A 16,079-nucleotide genomic window follows, 5' to 3' on the forward strand; every position below is an offset into this window, starting at 1 on the left:
TTTGATACTTTCATGTATCCATCCATCAATTTTCTACCGCTTATTCCCTTTGGGATTGCGGGGGGCGCTGGTGCCTATTTCAGCTACAATCGGGCGGAAGGCGGGGTACACCCTGGGCTAGTCGCCACCTCATCGCAGTACTTTCATGTACTAAAACTTAAAAATTAAGTATATTCAGCTCAGAGTAAAATTTTAGGAAGAACCGCAAATCAGGGTTTCTGCAAGTATCAGACAATCTAATTGAATCTCTTTTTAATGTCACTTAAAACCAATGTAATTCCCGTTTCCCGCTGCAGTTAGTAAAGAGTTTAAAACTGTCTGGACCAGGGGTGTCAAAGTCATTTTAGCTCGGGGGCCGAACGGTGGAAAATCTATTCCCGAGTGGATAAAATCACGGTATGATAACTTAAAAATAAAGACAACTTCAGGTTGTTTTCTTTGTTTTACTTTGGCCAAAAATCGAACAAGCACATTCTGAAAACGTACAAATCGCAAATAATCCTCGGGACAAAACACTTCAAATGTGTTAAAGATTCTGAAGAATATGGAGCAGTTTCAAAAACACAATGAGCTTAGAGCCACAGTTTTTCTGGGATTGAACAAAAAACACCACATGTTAACTCTTCGAGGTGCCAAATACCTTTTTTGTTATGTCCAACAAACCGTAAGAAATGGAGGAAAAACTATACAAACTTTTCTGTTCGGCAGACATTTTGGGGTAACCAGAGTGCCAAATAATGTGTTCGAAGCAGAAGACATGAAACGACAGGTTTTATGTTTCAGGTGGGCCGAGGAGGAGGTACAGTGCCCCTTTACTGTGTAACTCTTGCTTGGCCGTGATATAAACTGTTTGCTTTAAAAAAGATAGAGATGACAGATATACATAGATACATCTGTCATCTCTATCTTTTTTTTTTTACTATTTATACTACCATATTGTATATGCACCTTAGGAGGAGTTGCTCCAATTTCGTTGTTCTTTGAACCTGTTCATTGCAATAATGACAATAAAACTCTATTCTATTCTATTCTATTCTATTCTTGCCTAACAGAAATATTATTGTGACATCCAGTGGACAAATTTAGAACAGCAGTTTTTTTTCTTTCCAAAAATTAAAAAAAAGCAGCTAATTTTTATACTTGGCAAACTCATCACATAGGCCGGATAAAATCTGTTTGTGCCTGATCCAGCCCACGGGCTGTATGCTTAACACCTCTGGTCTGAAAAAATTTGTAAGGAGTTGATAATGATAATCTTGAATTACCCGTCACTCTCTTTTGAATTAGAATGGGCTCACAAAACTGTTTAATTGAAGAATTTATTTATCCTTCTGTAGTGGTAGCAGCAGCTACCAGCTGTGGTGGCAACAGCAGAAGTTGTTTAGTTAGTAATTAGCGAATAGCATGTGTGATTTCACCACATTTAATTGTTGTAGTGCCTCTTCACATTGCATTTAATGCTCTTTGAAGCCAATTATGGCCTTAATGTTCGCCAAATCCAATTAACGACCCCGTGGAAACCCTGAAAATGCACTTTTAATGTCGACAACTTTTGAATGTACAATGTCCTAATATTTTCTGCACAACTTGCTGTCTTAAACAAAGACATGTTTTAAAAACATTATTAGTAGTGCATTTTAGTACCATTTAATTTCACCTAGAAGCCAAATATCCCAAACTTTTTGCAAGTACCGTACTTTCTGTACGTCTTAAAAAAAGCGTAGAAGCACGTAGTTACTCAAATCCATCACATTACCCATTACTGGTCACGATTGTTTTTTTTAATTGAATGTTTACCTTTTTTAAGTACCAAAAATGACAGATATTACACAAAAAACATTTAATCATGATCATTACAAAATACTTGACCACTTTCTGCAGATAAATTCAGAATGTTATAAAACTCTGGGTCCCCTTTGCCCACATGTGTTCATATGTGACTAATGCTTGTTTGTGAAGGCATGTGCTCATGCTCACAGGACAATAACATGCCAATTCACACAGTTAAGAAAATGTGGTTGTCACAAGCATTTGAAGTAAAAATCAAAATGTCCATCACTTGTACAAGACTAGTTTGAAAAACAACTAAAGAAAAAAAATCCACCCCAGATGTAATGTCCAATGTTGTAGAAAGCTGCTGAAACCCTCAAAAAGCGCTGGGATGAATTATCGACACATGGCAAATCATCTCCCGCCTATAAAATAAAAACAAACAGGGACTTGACATAACAGATTTAAGGAAATAGAAGATGTTTAGAATGTGGTCGAACCTCTGAATCCACGTCCTCCACCGCCGCCTCTCCCTCTGAAGCCACCTCCACGTCCACCTCCTCCAAATCCTCCACGCCCACCGCCTCCTCTTCCACCACGAAATCCGCCTGAAACCAGTACAGATTATCCAGGTAAATTAAAATAAACAGTAGAGTAGTGTTGTCCTAATACCAATATTTTGTTACCAGTACCAAAATGTATTTCAATATTTTTCTAAATAAAGACGACCACAAAAAATTGCATTGTTGGCTTTATTTTAACAACACATCTTAGGGTACATTAAACATATGTTTCTTATTGCAAGTTTGTCCTCAAATAAAATAGTCAACATACAAGACAACTTGTTTTTTTAGCAGTAAATAAACAAACAAAGGCTCCTAATTTAGTCTGCTTTCATATGCAGTAAAATATTGTGTCATTTTTGATTCTATCCATCCATCCATCCATTTCCTACCGCTTATTCCCTTTTGGGGTCACGGGGGGCACTGGCGCCTATCTCAGCTACAATCGGGCGGAAGGCGGGGTACACCCTGGACAAGTCGCCACTTCATCGCAGGGCCAACACGGATAGACAGACAACATTCACACTCACATTCACACACTAGGGACCATTTAGTGTTGCCAATCAACCTATCCCCAGGTGCATGTCTTTTCATTCTATTGTTTGTCAAAATTATTAAGGACAAGTGGTAAAAAATTAATTATTTATCTACTTGTTCATTTACTGTTAATATCTGCTTACTTTCTCTTTCAACATGTTCTATCTACACTTCTGTTAAAATGTAATAATCACTTATTCTTCTGTCGTTTGCTACTTTACACATTAGTTTTGGATGACATTTACAATATTTTTTGGAGTATAAGTCGCACCTGCCAAAAATGCATAATAAAGAAGGAAAAAAACACATATATGTCCCACTGGGGTATAAGTCGCAATTTTTGGGGAAATGTATTTGATAAAACCCAACACCAAGAATAGACATTTGAAAGGCAATTTAAAATAAATAAAGAATAGTGAACAACAGGCTGAATAAGTGTAGGTAATATGAGGCATAAATAACCAACTGCTATGTTAACCTAACATATTATGGTAAGAGTCATTCAAATAACTATAACATATAGAACATTCTATATCTTTACCAAACTGTCACTCCTAATCCATAAATCCCATGAAATCTTATACGTCTAGTCTCTTACGTGAATGAGCTGAATAATATTATTTGATATTTTACAGTAATGTGTTAATATTTTCACACATAAGTCGCTCCTGCGACTTATAGTCCGAAAAATACGGTAGATATCGATTAGATACAAAAGTAGTTACAGGATCATACATTGGTCATATTCCAAGTCCTCATGTGTCCAGGGACATAACTACCAGGTTTATAAACATAACATGAATGAACTGGTCATTTTTAGAGGCGATACAGTACTGAATATGATTCATTAGTATTGCAGTACTATAATACAACGGTATACTGTAGTGGAAGAATGTTACAATAAATGCATAAACTCAATAATGAAAGCAAAGAGTCAGTAAAGGTGCAGCTTCAAATACATCACCTCCGCGGCCGCCGCCTCTTCCTCCGCCTCTACCCCCACCTCGACCTCTTGGCGGGCCTTTTTCTCCAGGCGGCCTGGGCAGGAATCTCTGCAGTGGTAGGAGCTTCATTGGATCTATATAAAACTACAAAAAAAATAAAATAAAAAACACATTTACTAGGCCGATGCAGAATAACATACATGGACTTGGGGATGCAATGTTTACCTTCTGCAGCTTCTTAAACGAAGACGCCTTCATATTTTCAGAAAGTTTGACGGAAAAATACTGAACGGGTGCGTTAAGAAAACGACAAATAAAATACAAACAATAAAATGCCGGACAGATGCCGAATAGAAAAGATACAAAGTCACGCAGCTGTCCGAATATCTCGTCCACCTTGCCAATCTGCTCCTTGTTTTCCAGGTACACCGGGGCATTGAAGTAGGGAACTTTGTTTTCAGCTGTTGTGCACTTGCACACAATTTCATCCTCACATGGATGCACAAACTCTCCTAAAGCTGCGGAGAAGATGTGTCAACATAACAGTTAACACGTGTACTTTTTACACCAGTGTAGAAAATGTCCATTGTTAAAAAGGAAATGCACTTTTTTTTTTAAATTTGCCTATGATTTACAATCCAAGATTGTCCACATGCAGGTGCATACTTTTGTCTTTAAAAAGACATACTTTTGCTGGCCAAAGTGTAATGTTCCAAAACTCTCCACTTAGCGTATGTGTGTACACGACACAAACGGAGACTTGTGATGACGTGACGTAGTGCTGGGCTCATCGCCTTTTTTTAAAATCTCGATATTTTAGGGCCATGTCACGATATACCATATATATCTCCATATTTTGCCTTAGCCTTGAATGAACACTTGATGCATATAATCACAGCAGTATGATGATTCTATGTGTCTACATTGAAACATTCTTCTATATACTGCATTAATATATGCTACTTTTAAACTTTCATGCAGAGAGGGAAATCACAATTAAGTCAATTGACCAAAAGTGTATTTATTAAACAGTTATTAAGCAGTGGCACAAACATTCATGTCATTTCAAAATAGAAAGTGGCTGGGCGACATATAAATATATCACAGGTTTGTCTCTGTGCGATATAGAAAATGACTATATGGAGATATTGGAGTATACGCTCTCACACAGTTGCTTTTAGCTGCGGGCATTACACTACAGGCTATTCTCACTCTTTCTTGTCTCTCCTCACAGAGACTTAAAACAAGCCCACCTTCTTACACACGTCACATACGTATACGCCCTCACGGAGCAGAGAGGTAGCGGCATGGGTAACATTAGCTCTGGTGCGAGTGGTAAGAGAAAGAAAGTGCGAATCTGGTAACAAATGAAGGAAGAATTAATTCCCAAGAAAAACCGAATGGTACCATCTTCTGGCGGTGGTTTGGCTTCAAGCGGGAATATGTCGAACAGACAACCGTAATATGTCATGTGTGGGGCAAAAGCGTTGCTACAAAAAATAGCATTACTGAAAATATGTAGCATCATTTGAAAAGTCAACGGCTAGAGAATGAAGAGTGCTTGAAACTCTCCATGTCAACATCTCCATTCGGTGCCACACCAACAAAATGCCGAGGCAACCATTTCCACATCAACACCTCATGAAACAAATAGTCAACAACATCAATCAATCATCAATCAATGTTTATTTATATAGCCCCAAATCACAAATGTCTCAAAGGACTGCACAAATCATTACGACTACAACATCCTCGGAAGAACCCACAAAAGGGCAAGGAAAACTCACACCCAGTGGGCAGAGAGAATTCACATCCAGTGGGACGCCAGTGACAATGCTGACTATGAGAAACCTTGGAGAGGACCTCAGATGGAGATAACATCTGCAGGAACCTACCACATAGCGAAGGACATACACTATTTTAATTTTTGTTTTCCCCAGCTCATTTTTATTTGACACTTATTGAAATATCTTGTGTGACATCATGCACAAAAGTGCACTTATTTGTTTAAAACTATTGTAGTGGTGTTCTGTACAAAAAGTGCACTTTAATTTAGTGTTGTTTTGATATGTCATCTTAGTGACATCATGCACAAATGTGCACTAAAAGCTTGTTTTAAAATGTCTGACAATCTTGCACTTTCTGTTTTGGAATGACATGAATGTTTGTGCCACTGCTTAATAACTGTTTAATAAATACACTTTTGGTCAATTGACTTAGTTGTGGTTTCCCTCTCTGCATGAAAGTTTAAAAGTAGCATATATTAATGAAGTATGAAGAAGAATGTTTTCATGTAGACACATAGAATCATCATACTGCTGTGATTATCAATCTCGTTACCCTGCGTAATGACAACAAAGCTGATTCTGATTATATTCATCGAGTGTTCATTCAAGGCTAAGGCAAAATATCCAGATATATATTGTGAATCGTGACATGGCCTAAAAATAATAACATATTAAAATAGGCCATATTGCCCAGGACTACATCTAGTATGTCAAAATAACATAATAGGAGGTGTAATGCCACCAAGTCAGCTATTGCTATTTCAGGCTTCTGATTGGTCAAAATATGCATGACAGCAGGTGTATGCGTTTGTGTGTAGACGTAGACACTTTTGAAAAATAACAGAAAAATCCGCAGTTTATTCAAAAATGATTGTGTGTCTGTCTCTTATGTAATTTCCCTCTGGAATAGTGTTGTAAATGACATCTGTTGGGTCAAAACGTGGTCCCTTCCTAACAGGTATTAACTTACCTACAAAGCCAAAGAGATATCATTTAAAATCATTCATCGTTATTACCCTGTAAAGATTGTAATGGTTAAATACAAGAAGGACATTGATGTTACCTGCACCTTTTGCAACATGCATCCAGAGACTGTTAACCACTTGTTTTGGACTTGTGAAAACACTCGATCACTATGGCAGGGCATCTGTCGCTTCCTCCTGGACAATATTTATGACAAATTTGTGCTTTGCTTTAAAGATTTGATTTTTGGTTTTACACTGTATGAACAAAAATTTGAAAAGGAATTCTACCTTTGCAACCTCATTATTTTATTGGCTAAGTTTTATACTCATAAATGTAAGTTTTTTAATACCCGACCTATCTTTTGTGCCTTTAAAAAAAGATTTTGAACTTTACATTAAAACACTCTCTACCTCTAACAACAAAAAAGCTGTGAAAACGATGATGCTGTGTTCCAAATTTAAGTTGTTTAATGAATCTGAATGAGTCTATGGCTTTGCACTTTGTTTATTATATATATTTTTTTTTGTATTCTATTTTTGTTATTTTGAATTTACAACCCCCTGTCGCTGTTTTGTTCTGTTTTTATGTTTTGTAATATTTTATATTGTTGTTTGACTTACTGTTTATAATTTTTGAAATCTATAAATAAACTTAAAAAAAAAAAAAAAATGTAGACACTTTTGAAACTACACTTGTGTTGATGGAGAACGTTTTAACCCCAAATATGTGTTTTTGTGGACATGGCCTTAGAATGCATAAAAAAGGAAAATGTGTTTTTGTCTCACATAGGTATTGTCTACTTGATAGGCAATAAATCCCCCCAAAAAGTGCAGTTCCCCTTTAAACTGTCACAGTAGCGCCGTGATAATGAGATGGTAATGCTAATGGTTACACAAACTTACCAACAACATATTCTGGGGGTCCATAGTCTTGCTGTCTGTTATAACCTCCACGGCCACCACCCCGGCCGCCAAAGCCTCCTCCTCCTCCTCTGCCGCCATAGCCTCCTCCTCCTCTGCCACCATAGCCTCCTCCTCCTCTGCCGCCTCCACCGCGGTTAAATCCTCCACCTCGTCCTCCACCGCCTCTGTACGACATTCTTCAACTGAACTACTGGGGAGAAAAAAGAAACACATCTTTGGTGTATTTATTGACTTATGTCAAGCTTTTGACACAATCGATCATTCCTTCTGCAAAAATTGAAAAACTATGGCATGAGAGGTGTTTCACAACAGTGGTTAAGTCGTTATTTAAGTAATAGATCTCAAGATGTGGAAATTAGTAAGACTAAATCCCAGCCAAAAAGAGGAACTTGTGGGGTTCCACAAGGCTCGGTATTGGGACCTAAGTTATTTATACTTTATTTAAATAATATTTGATCAGTATCTAATACATTGAAATGTACTATGTTTGCGGATGATACAAATGTACATTGTTCAGGAGAAGACTTGAAGTGTTGAAAATAATTGAAAATAACATGTTTTTAATTCCTAAAAACATGGTTTGATGTTAATAAGTTATCAATAAGTAAGAACACGAAATGGATGGTGTATAGTGGTGCAAGGAAAAATTGTGATGCAAAATTTAAATAAATTAAGTGGAAATTGATAGAGTATATGAAACTAAGTTCTTGGGCATAATATTTGATCATAAATGATGTTGGAAACCGCAGATTGAATATATAAAGGGAAACATATCCAAATCCATTGCTATTCTTAATAAAGTAAAACACATGCCGAATAAGACTTGTCTGCATATGTTATATTATTCTTTTATTTTTCTATATTTGACATATTGTGTTGAAGTTTGAGGAAATGTTTCTAAAACAAACATAGACCCAATAATTAAACTCCAAAAAAGGTCATTAGAATAATACACAAAGTGTGCTACTATGAACCTACCAATCCATTATTCATAAAAGTTAAAGTTCTAGTACCAACGATTGTCACACACACACTCGGTGTGGTGAGATTATCCTCTGCATTTGACCCATCACCCGGACCCCTTGGGAGGAGAGGGCAGCAGTGGCCGCGCCCGGGAATCATTGTTGGTGATTTTGCTAAGTTATAATGTGTTGAAATGTTCAGATATTGTGTTTCTAAAAACAATGGAAATTATGTTGCGAGTAAAGAATTGATTGATTGATTGAAACTATTATTAGTAGTTCAGTACATATTCCGTACAATTGACCACTAAATGGTAACACCCCAAAGAGATTTTCAACGGGGTCCACGTTACTCAATTCATGGTACAAATATATACTATCAGCATAATACAGTCATCACACAAGTTAATCAACAGAGTATATACATTGAATTATTTACATTATTTACAATCCCGGGGGGGTTAAGTTGGGTTGCTATCAGCATACTTCAGTCATCAACAATTATATCAGAGAAATGGACATTGTAACAGTGTAGGTCTCACTTGGTTGGTAGGATATGTACAGCCAGCGGTGACCATAGTATGTATATAAGTAAACATTGATTGATTGATTGATTGACTGTCTCTGTGTGGCCTGGTCGAAAATGCATCACGGACCGGTGGTTGGGGACCAACGATATAAAGTATACATATTCAGTATATAAAATAAGATTGGCAAATCTGCAAGGGGGAAACAAGCTTGTATTCTTAATGTTATATAAATTAAGAGGAGGAAACTAAAATTTAAGGGGGTTATTGATTTTTGTAAATATGTAAAGTAAGAAGGAATAAAAATACACATGTATTTCAGTTTTAGGAGTTAAATGGTGGAACAAGCTCAGTGATGAATTGAAGACATGAAGTTTGATTGATTGATTGACACTTTTATAAGTAGATTGCACAGTACAGTACATATTCCGTACAATTGACCACTAAATGGTAACACCCCAATAAGTTTTTCAACTTGTTCCAATCGGGCTCCACGTTAATCAATTCATGGTATGTTCTTCGTTGAGGTTTAAAGGCCTACTGAAAGCCACTACCACCGACCAAGCAGTCTGATATTTTATACATCAATGATGAAATATTAACATTGCAACACATGGCAATACAGCCTTTTTAGTTTACTAAATTGCAATTTTAAATTTCCCGCGCAGTATCCTGTTGAAAACGCCGCGGAATGATGACACGTGCGCGTGACGTCACCGGTGGTAGCGGACAAGTTCTCCCAGCACCGATCACGGCTAATTACGGACATCTGTGTTGCTGAATCTTTTGCAATTTGTTCAATTAATAATGGAGACTACAAAGAAGAAAGCTGTTGGTGGAAAGCGGTGTATTGCAGCCGGCTTTAGCAACATAAACACAGCCGGTGTTTCTTTGTTGTGAAGCTTTAATATGGAACAGAGCGGTCAAGCGAACAGGTTTCTCTGACACATGTCAACCGGCAGGTTTCGGTGAGAAAATGGTGGTAATAAGTCGGCTCTTACTGTAAACATGAGCAGAGCTTGTGTCGTTCCTCCTGCAGCTGTCAAAGAGGCAGCTGCGACTTTCTTTGCTCCTCCTTGGCTTCCCTCAGAGACATTGGCGGTCACCACACCCCTCCGACTTTCAGGTATGAACATATAATCTCACTAAAACACTAGTAACACAATAAGCAGATAAGGGTTTTTCCAAAATTATCCTAATAAATCATCTCAATCGCTCCCACTGCCCTTGTCTTTTGTTTCCTTCTTTTTTTTTCTTCTAGTCCAGTGGTTCTTAAACATGTTGGAGGTATCTAACCCCACCAGTTTCATATGCACATTCACCGAACCATTCTTTAGTGAAAAATATTATTTTTTTTTTTTTTCAAATTCAAGACAAAGTTAGAGGTTTTTGGTAACACTTTAGAATGGGGGACATTATATTTGGACAGTAGTGGAACATGTTCTAAGTAATAAAGACTTATTTTAGAGTTATTTGGTTAGGGTTAGTGTCAGGGTTAGAGGGTTAGGGTTATACTGTAATAAGGGCATGCCAAATAAGGCATTAATAAGTACTTAATAATGACTAGTTAAGAACCAATATGTTACTAATTTGCATGTTATTATCAGTCAATCAATCAATGTTTACTTGTATAGCCCTAAATCACTAGTGTCTCAAAGGGCTGCACAAACCACAACACAAACCACTACGACATCCTCGGTAGGCCCACATAAGGGCAAGGAAAACTCACACCCAGTGGGACGTCGGTTTACAATGTCCATTTCTCTGATGATATAATTGTTGATGACTGAAGTATGCTGATATCAACCCAACTTAACCCCCCCCCACCCCCCCGGATTGTAAATAATGTAAATAATTCAATGTATATACTCTGATGATTAACTTGTGTGATGACTGTATTATGCTGATAGTATATATTTGTACCATGAATTGATTACGTGGACCCCGACTTAAAAAAGTTGGAAAAGTTTTTCTGGGTTTTACCATTTAGTGGTCAATTGTATGGAATATGTGCTGAACTGTGCAATCTACTAATAAAAGTATCAATCAATCAATTCTTTACTCACATCATAATTCCCATTGTTTTTAAAAACACAATAATTAATGGTGAATATGTTCCCTATACTAAAGTGATACCATGTTTTTTTTACTGGTGCACAAAATGAACCATGCATGAACATCACCTTGGTCAAACAACAAAAACCAACACAGTGCATAAACTCACAACAATATACCCACCTGCAAATCAGTCAGCTGTTTCCGTATCCGTAATACGCCGATAGGGAGAAGTTTGCATTTACAAAATGAGTCGGGTGTGTTTTGACCTCTGCCGAACCCCTGAGGCCGACTCCCCTCGATCGTTAAGAACCACTGTTCTAGTCCTTCACTCTCACTATCCTCATCCACGAATCTTTCATCCTTGCTCAAATTAATGGGGAAAATGTTGCTTACTCGGTCCGAATCACTCTCGCTGCTGGTGGCCATGATTGTAAACAATGTGAGGATGTGACGAGCTCTACAACCAGTGATGTCATGCCCACATCGTCTGCTACTTCCGGTACAGGCAAAGCGTTTTAATTAGCGACCAAAAGTTGTGAACTTTATCGTCGATGTTCTCCTTAAAACTCATTTGTATACTCTAGCCTTTAAATAGACTCCCTTTTTAGACCAGTTGATCTGCCGTTTCTTTTCTTTTTCTCCTATGTCCCACTCTCCCTTGTGGAGGGGGTCCGGTCCGATCCGGTGGCCATGTACTGCTTGCCTGTGTATCGGCTGGGGACATCTCTGCGCTGCTGATCCGCCTCCGCTTGGGATGGTTTCCTGCTGGATCCGCTTTGGACTGGACTCTCGCGACTGTGTTGGATCCATTATGGATTGAACTTTCACAGTATCATGTTAGACCCGCTCGACATCCATCGCTTTCCTCCTCTCCAAGGTTCTCATAGTCATCATTGTCACCGACGTCCCACTGGGTGTGAGTTTTCCTTGCCCTTATGTGGGCCTATCGAGGATGTCGTAGTGGTTTGTGCAGCCCTTTGAGACACTAGTGATTTAGGGCTATATAAGTAAACATTGATTGATACTAAATCCTTTCAGCAAAAATATGGCAATATTGCGAAATGATCAAGTATGACACATAGAATGGACCTGCTATCCCCGTTTAAATAGGAAAATCTAATTTCAGTAGGACTTTAAGACAGCCTTGAGAAGGTAAAATAATGGAACATTATAAAATATAGCAACGATTATAACTTTATATTAACTTTCATCCAATGGATTTTTAGAAACGTTGATGTTCCAGGCAATCTAATTTTCAGTCAATGTATAGGAATCAGAATCAGAAAAGATATAAGCCTTGGCTTCACCCTATTCCTTTTTTCGGCCATTCTTTGTTTTTCTTTTATTTTCCACCCATCCATCCATTTACTACCGCTTGTCCCTTTTTATTATAATTATAATAATTATTATTTGTATTAAATGATCAAAATAAACGAATGTATTAAAAATTCAATTCAGTAAAATACAAACACATAATGACCAAAAAAATAATACATGCAAAATAAACTTTAGATCACACGTTAGGATGAAACAATGGCAAGTGGACGCCAGTGTGAGAATTAGCTTTGCTGCTAGCTGGCTCCCACCATGCAAATATACTAACTTTCCAAACAACGATCAAGGTTTTATATTTGCCATAGAATATGTATAAAGTGTAAGAGTTAGGTTGTCTGGACTCACAAGTTTGGCGGCGACTCAGCAGTCCTCCATGCGACCACAACACGTGTGACTCCTCTGCCGGAAAGCGGTGCGGCCAGTGTCGCAAAGCCGAGGACGGAAAGTGTCGGAAATACTAATTTAAACTGTGCTATTTGGATTTACATTGTATCAAAAAAAATGAAAAATAATTGTCTTGTTCCACATTGCAGAAATAAGTTGAGCCAACACACAGCGTGATGGTAACTGCACTTTTATTCACGACACTTGGGAATAGCACATCACATTTCAGGCAACGCTAAAACAGGAAGTCTCTCGTCCCCAATCATATTCGTGTATACTTCAGGGACCGCTCGGAGATCGTAGTACCTGAGAATATTACAGACATTTTACCTTTGCAACCTCTTTATAATATTGGCGAAGTTTTAGATTCATAAATGTAAGTTTCTCAAATACTGGACCTTTTTTATTGTGCCTTTCAAAAATAATTCTACCTCTGACAACAAAACAAACTGTGAAAACTACGATGCTGTGTTGCACATTTGGATTATGAACTTGTGTGAGCCTATACACACACACACACACACACATTTCTCTCTCTCTCTCTGTCATATATATATATATATATACATATATATATATATATATATATATATATATATATATATATATATATAGATTGGCCACACTAAATGGTCCCTAGTGTGTAAATGTGAGTGTGAATGTTGTCTGTCTATCTGTGTTGGCCCTGCGATGAGCTGGCGACTTGTCCAGGGTGTACACCTTCTTCCGCCCGGTTGTAGCTGAGATAGGCTCCAGCTACCCCCGCGACCCTGAAGGGAATAAGCGGTAGGAACGGATGGATGGATACATACTGTGTGTGTGTCTGTATATATATATATATATATATATATATATATATATATATATATATATATATATATATATATATATATATATATATATATATATATATATATATATATATATATATATATATATATATATACATTCATTTTCTACCGCTTGTCCCTTTTGGGGTCGCAGGGGGTGCTGGAGTCTATCCCAGCTGAATTTGGGCGGAAGGCGGTGTACACCCTGGACAAGTCACCACTTCATCACAGGGCCAACACAGCTAGACATCTATATATATATATATATATATATATATATAATTATATATATGTTTATATATATATATAAATATATATATAAATATATATATATATATATATATATATATATATGTATATATATATATATATATATATATATATTTGCGACTTGTCCAGGGTGTACACCGCCTTCCGCCTGAATGCAGCTGAGATAGGCTCCAGTGACACCAAACCGGACAAGCGGTGGGAAATGGATGGATGTACATATTATATATATATATATATATATATATATATATATATATATATATATATATATATATACATATATATATATATATATATCCATCCATCCATTTTCTACCGCTTATTCCCTTTCGGGGTCGCGGGGGGTGCTGGCGCCTATCTCAGCTACAATCGTGCGGAAGGCGGGGTACACCCTGGACAAGTCGCCACCTCATCGCAGGGCCAACACAGATAGACAGACAACATTCACACTCACATTCACACACTAGGGAGCATTTAGTGTTGCCAATCAACCTATCCCCAGGTGCATGTCTGTATATATTGCATTCTATTTTAGTTACTTCATTGAGTTTACAACCCCATGGCGCAAGTTTTGTACTGTTCCCATACTTGTTTTGATTATTATTATTTCTTTGCTTGTATGTAAAAGTAAAACTGAGAGGTTTTGTTCGTTTGACGTGTGACTCCTCTGCCGTGAGGCCAATGACGGAAACTATCGGAAATACAAATTTCGACAGTGAGGTTTCATGACAAATTTGTGCTTTGTTTTAAAGATGTGCTATTTGGATTTATACTGTTTGCAAAAAAATATATTTGAAAAGGAATTTTACCTTTGCAACCTCTTTATACTATTGGCTAAGTTGTGTATTCATAAATGTAAGTTTCTCAATAAACGACTTGTTTTTTTGTGCCTTTGAAAAATAATTAGGACTTTATATTAAAACGCTTTCTACCTCTGACAACCAAAAAGCTGTGAAAACTACAATGCTGTGTGAGCCTATGGATATATATATATATATATATATATATATATATATATATATATATATATATATATATATATATATATATATATATATAAGTAAGTATACATATATATATATATATATATATATATATATATATATATATATATATATATATACAATTTTATTTTTTGCATTCTTCTTTAGATGCTTTATTAAGTTTTCAACCCCCTGGCGCTGTTTTGTACTGTTCATGTAATTTGTTTTGATTGTTTATGTTATTGTATGTAAATGTTGAATATTATAAATGGAATTTAAAAAAAAAAAAAAAAAAAGACTGAGGTTTCGTTTTGGTTTGCTGTGTGACTCCTTTACCGTAAAGCAGCGCGGCCAATGTCGCAAAGCCAACGACAGTAACTGTCGGAAATACAGATTTCGCCTGTGAGGTTTCGTTTTCGTCCAAGTGGCAACTTAATGTGCTAAAGTCAGCGTTTAAGTGTTATTTTATTGTGTCACGTCCCAGGAACTCTGCACGCCACTTAATCATGTCAACAGCAGGTCAGGTGAGAAGCACTGTGTCCCATCAAAACTATCCATCCATTTTATACCGCGTATTCTCTTTGGGGTCGCTGGTGCCTATCTCAGCTACAATCGGTCGGAAGGCGGCGTACACCCTGGACAATTTGCCGCTCTCGTCATTGCAGGGCCAACACAGACATTCACACTCACATCCACACCCCATCAAAACTTGTCCAGTGCTAAGAAAGTTGTCAGAAAACACCACCATGTTATATTTGTGTTACAGGTCATAAAGTGTAAGGCAGCTGTTGCTTGGGAACCTGGGAAGCCTTTGGTCATTGAAGATGTGGAGGTGTCTCCACCTCAACCCCACGAAGTCCGCATCAAGGTGCGCTGCTGGCCAAGCCTCAGTCACATTACTCCCCAAAGTACACAAAAACACATATTTTTACTCATGGCAATAAAAAAAATAAAAAAACACGTTTTTCAAGCAAAAAAACTAGTTTCTGCAATTGAAAAAACAATTCCCAAATATTCAATCAATTTTATGCAAGTAAAAAAAAACTATTTGCAATTACAAAAAAATCTGCAATTAAAAAAAATTGCAGGTAAAGAAAAAAAACAACACATTTCTTCAATAAAAAAAAAAAACTATTTGTAAGTAAAAAACTAATCGCAGGTAAAAAAAACAAAAAAACAACAACACATTTCTTCAATAATAAAAAAAACAAACTATTTGCAAGTAAAAAAATTAAATATT

General features: G+C 36.9%; 2 protein-coding genes across 5 annotated transcripts in view; one reads left to right on the plus strand and one right to left on the minus strand.

Annotated features, from left to right (window-relative positions):
- Positions 1-1,825: 1,825 nt before the first annotated feature.
- gar1 (GAR1 homolog, ribonucleoprotein) lies at positions 1,826-12,933 on the minus strand. Of its 2 annotated transcripts, none has more exons than XM_061892147.1 (7): positions 12,718-12,933; positions 7,470-7,677; positions 4,178-4,332; positions 4,040-4,099; positions 3,835-3,958; positions 2,271-2,378; positions 1,826-2,195 (listed from the first exon to the last, which is right to left on the minus strand). In XM_061892147.1, the coding sequence occupies exons 2-7, from the start codon at positions 7,663-7,665 to the stop codon at positions 2,185-2,187; spliced, it is 654 nt and encodes a 217-aa protein (XP_061748131.1). In that variant the 5' UTR covers positions 7,666-7,677; positions 12,718-12,933; the 3' UTR covers positions 1,826-2,184. The 2 variants fall into 2 exon arrangements, with proteins under 2 accessions (XP_061748131.1, XP_061748130.1); XM_061892146.1 differs by having other exon boundaries at positions 7,470-7,680; positions 12,718-12,932.
- Positions 12,934-15,193: 2,260 nt separating this feature from the next.
- LOC133546238 (alcohol dehydrogenase class-3-like) overlaps positions 15,194-16,079 on the plus strand; it is a 20,573-nt gene continuing 19,687 nt past the window's right edge. The window contains exons 1-2 of one of the 3 annotated variants that reach the window (XM_061892142.1): positions 15,194-15,363; positions 15,606-15,707. In XM_061892142.1, the coding sequence (XP_061748126.1) occupies positions 15,346-15,363; positions 15,606-15,707 (120 nt within the window). In that variant the 5' untranslated portion in view covers positions 15,194-15,345. The remainder of the gene's footprint in view (positions 15,364-15,605; positions 15,708-16,079) is intronic. The other 2 variants (XM_061892144.1, XM_061892145.1) reach the window with 2 other exon arrangements.

Source organism: Nerophis ophidion, linkage group LG29 (assembly GCF_033978795.1).
Source record: "Nerophis ophidion isolate RoL-2023_Sa linkage group LG29, RoL_Noph_v1.0, whole genome shotgun sequence".
NCBI lineage: Eukaryota > Metazoa > Chordata > Actinopteri > Syngnathiformes > Syngnathidae > Nerophis > Nerophis ophidion.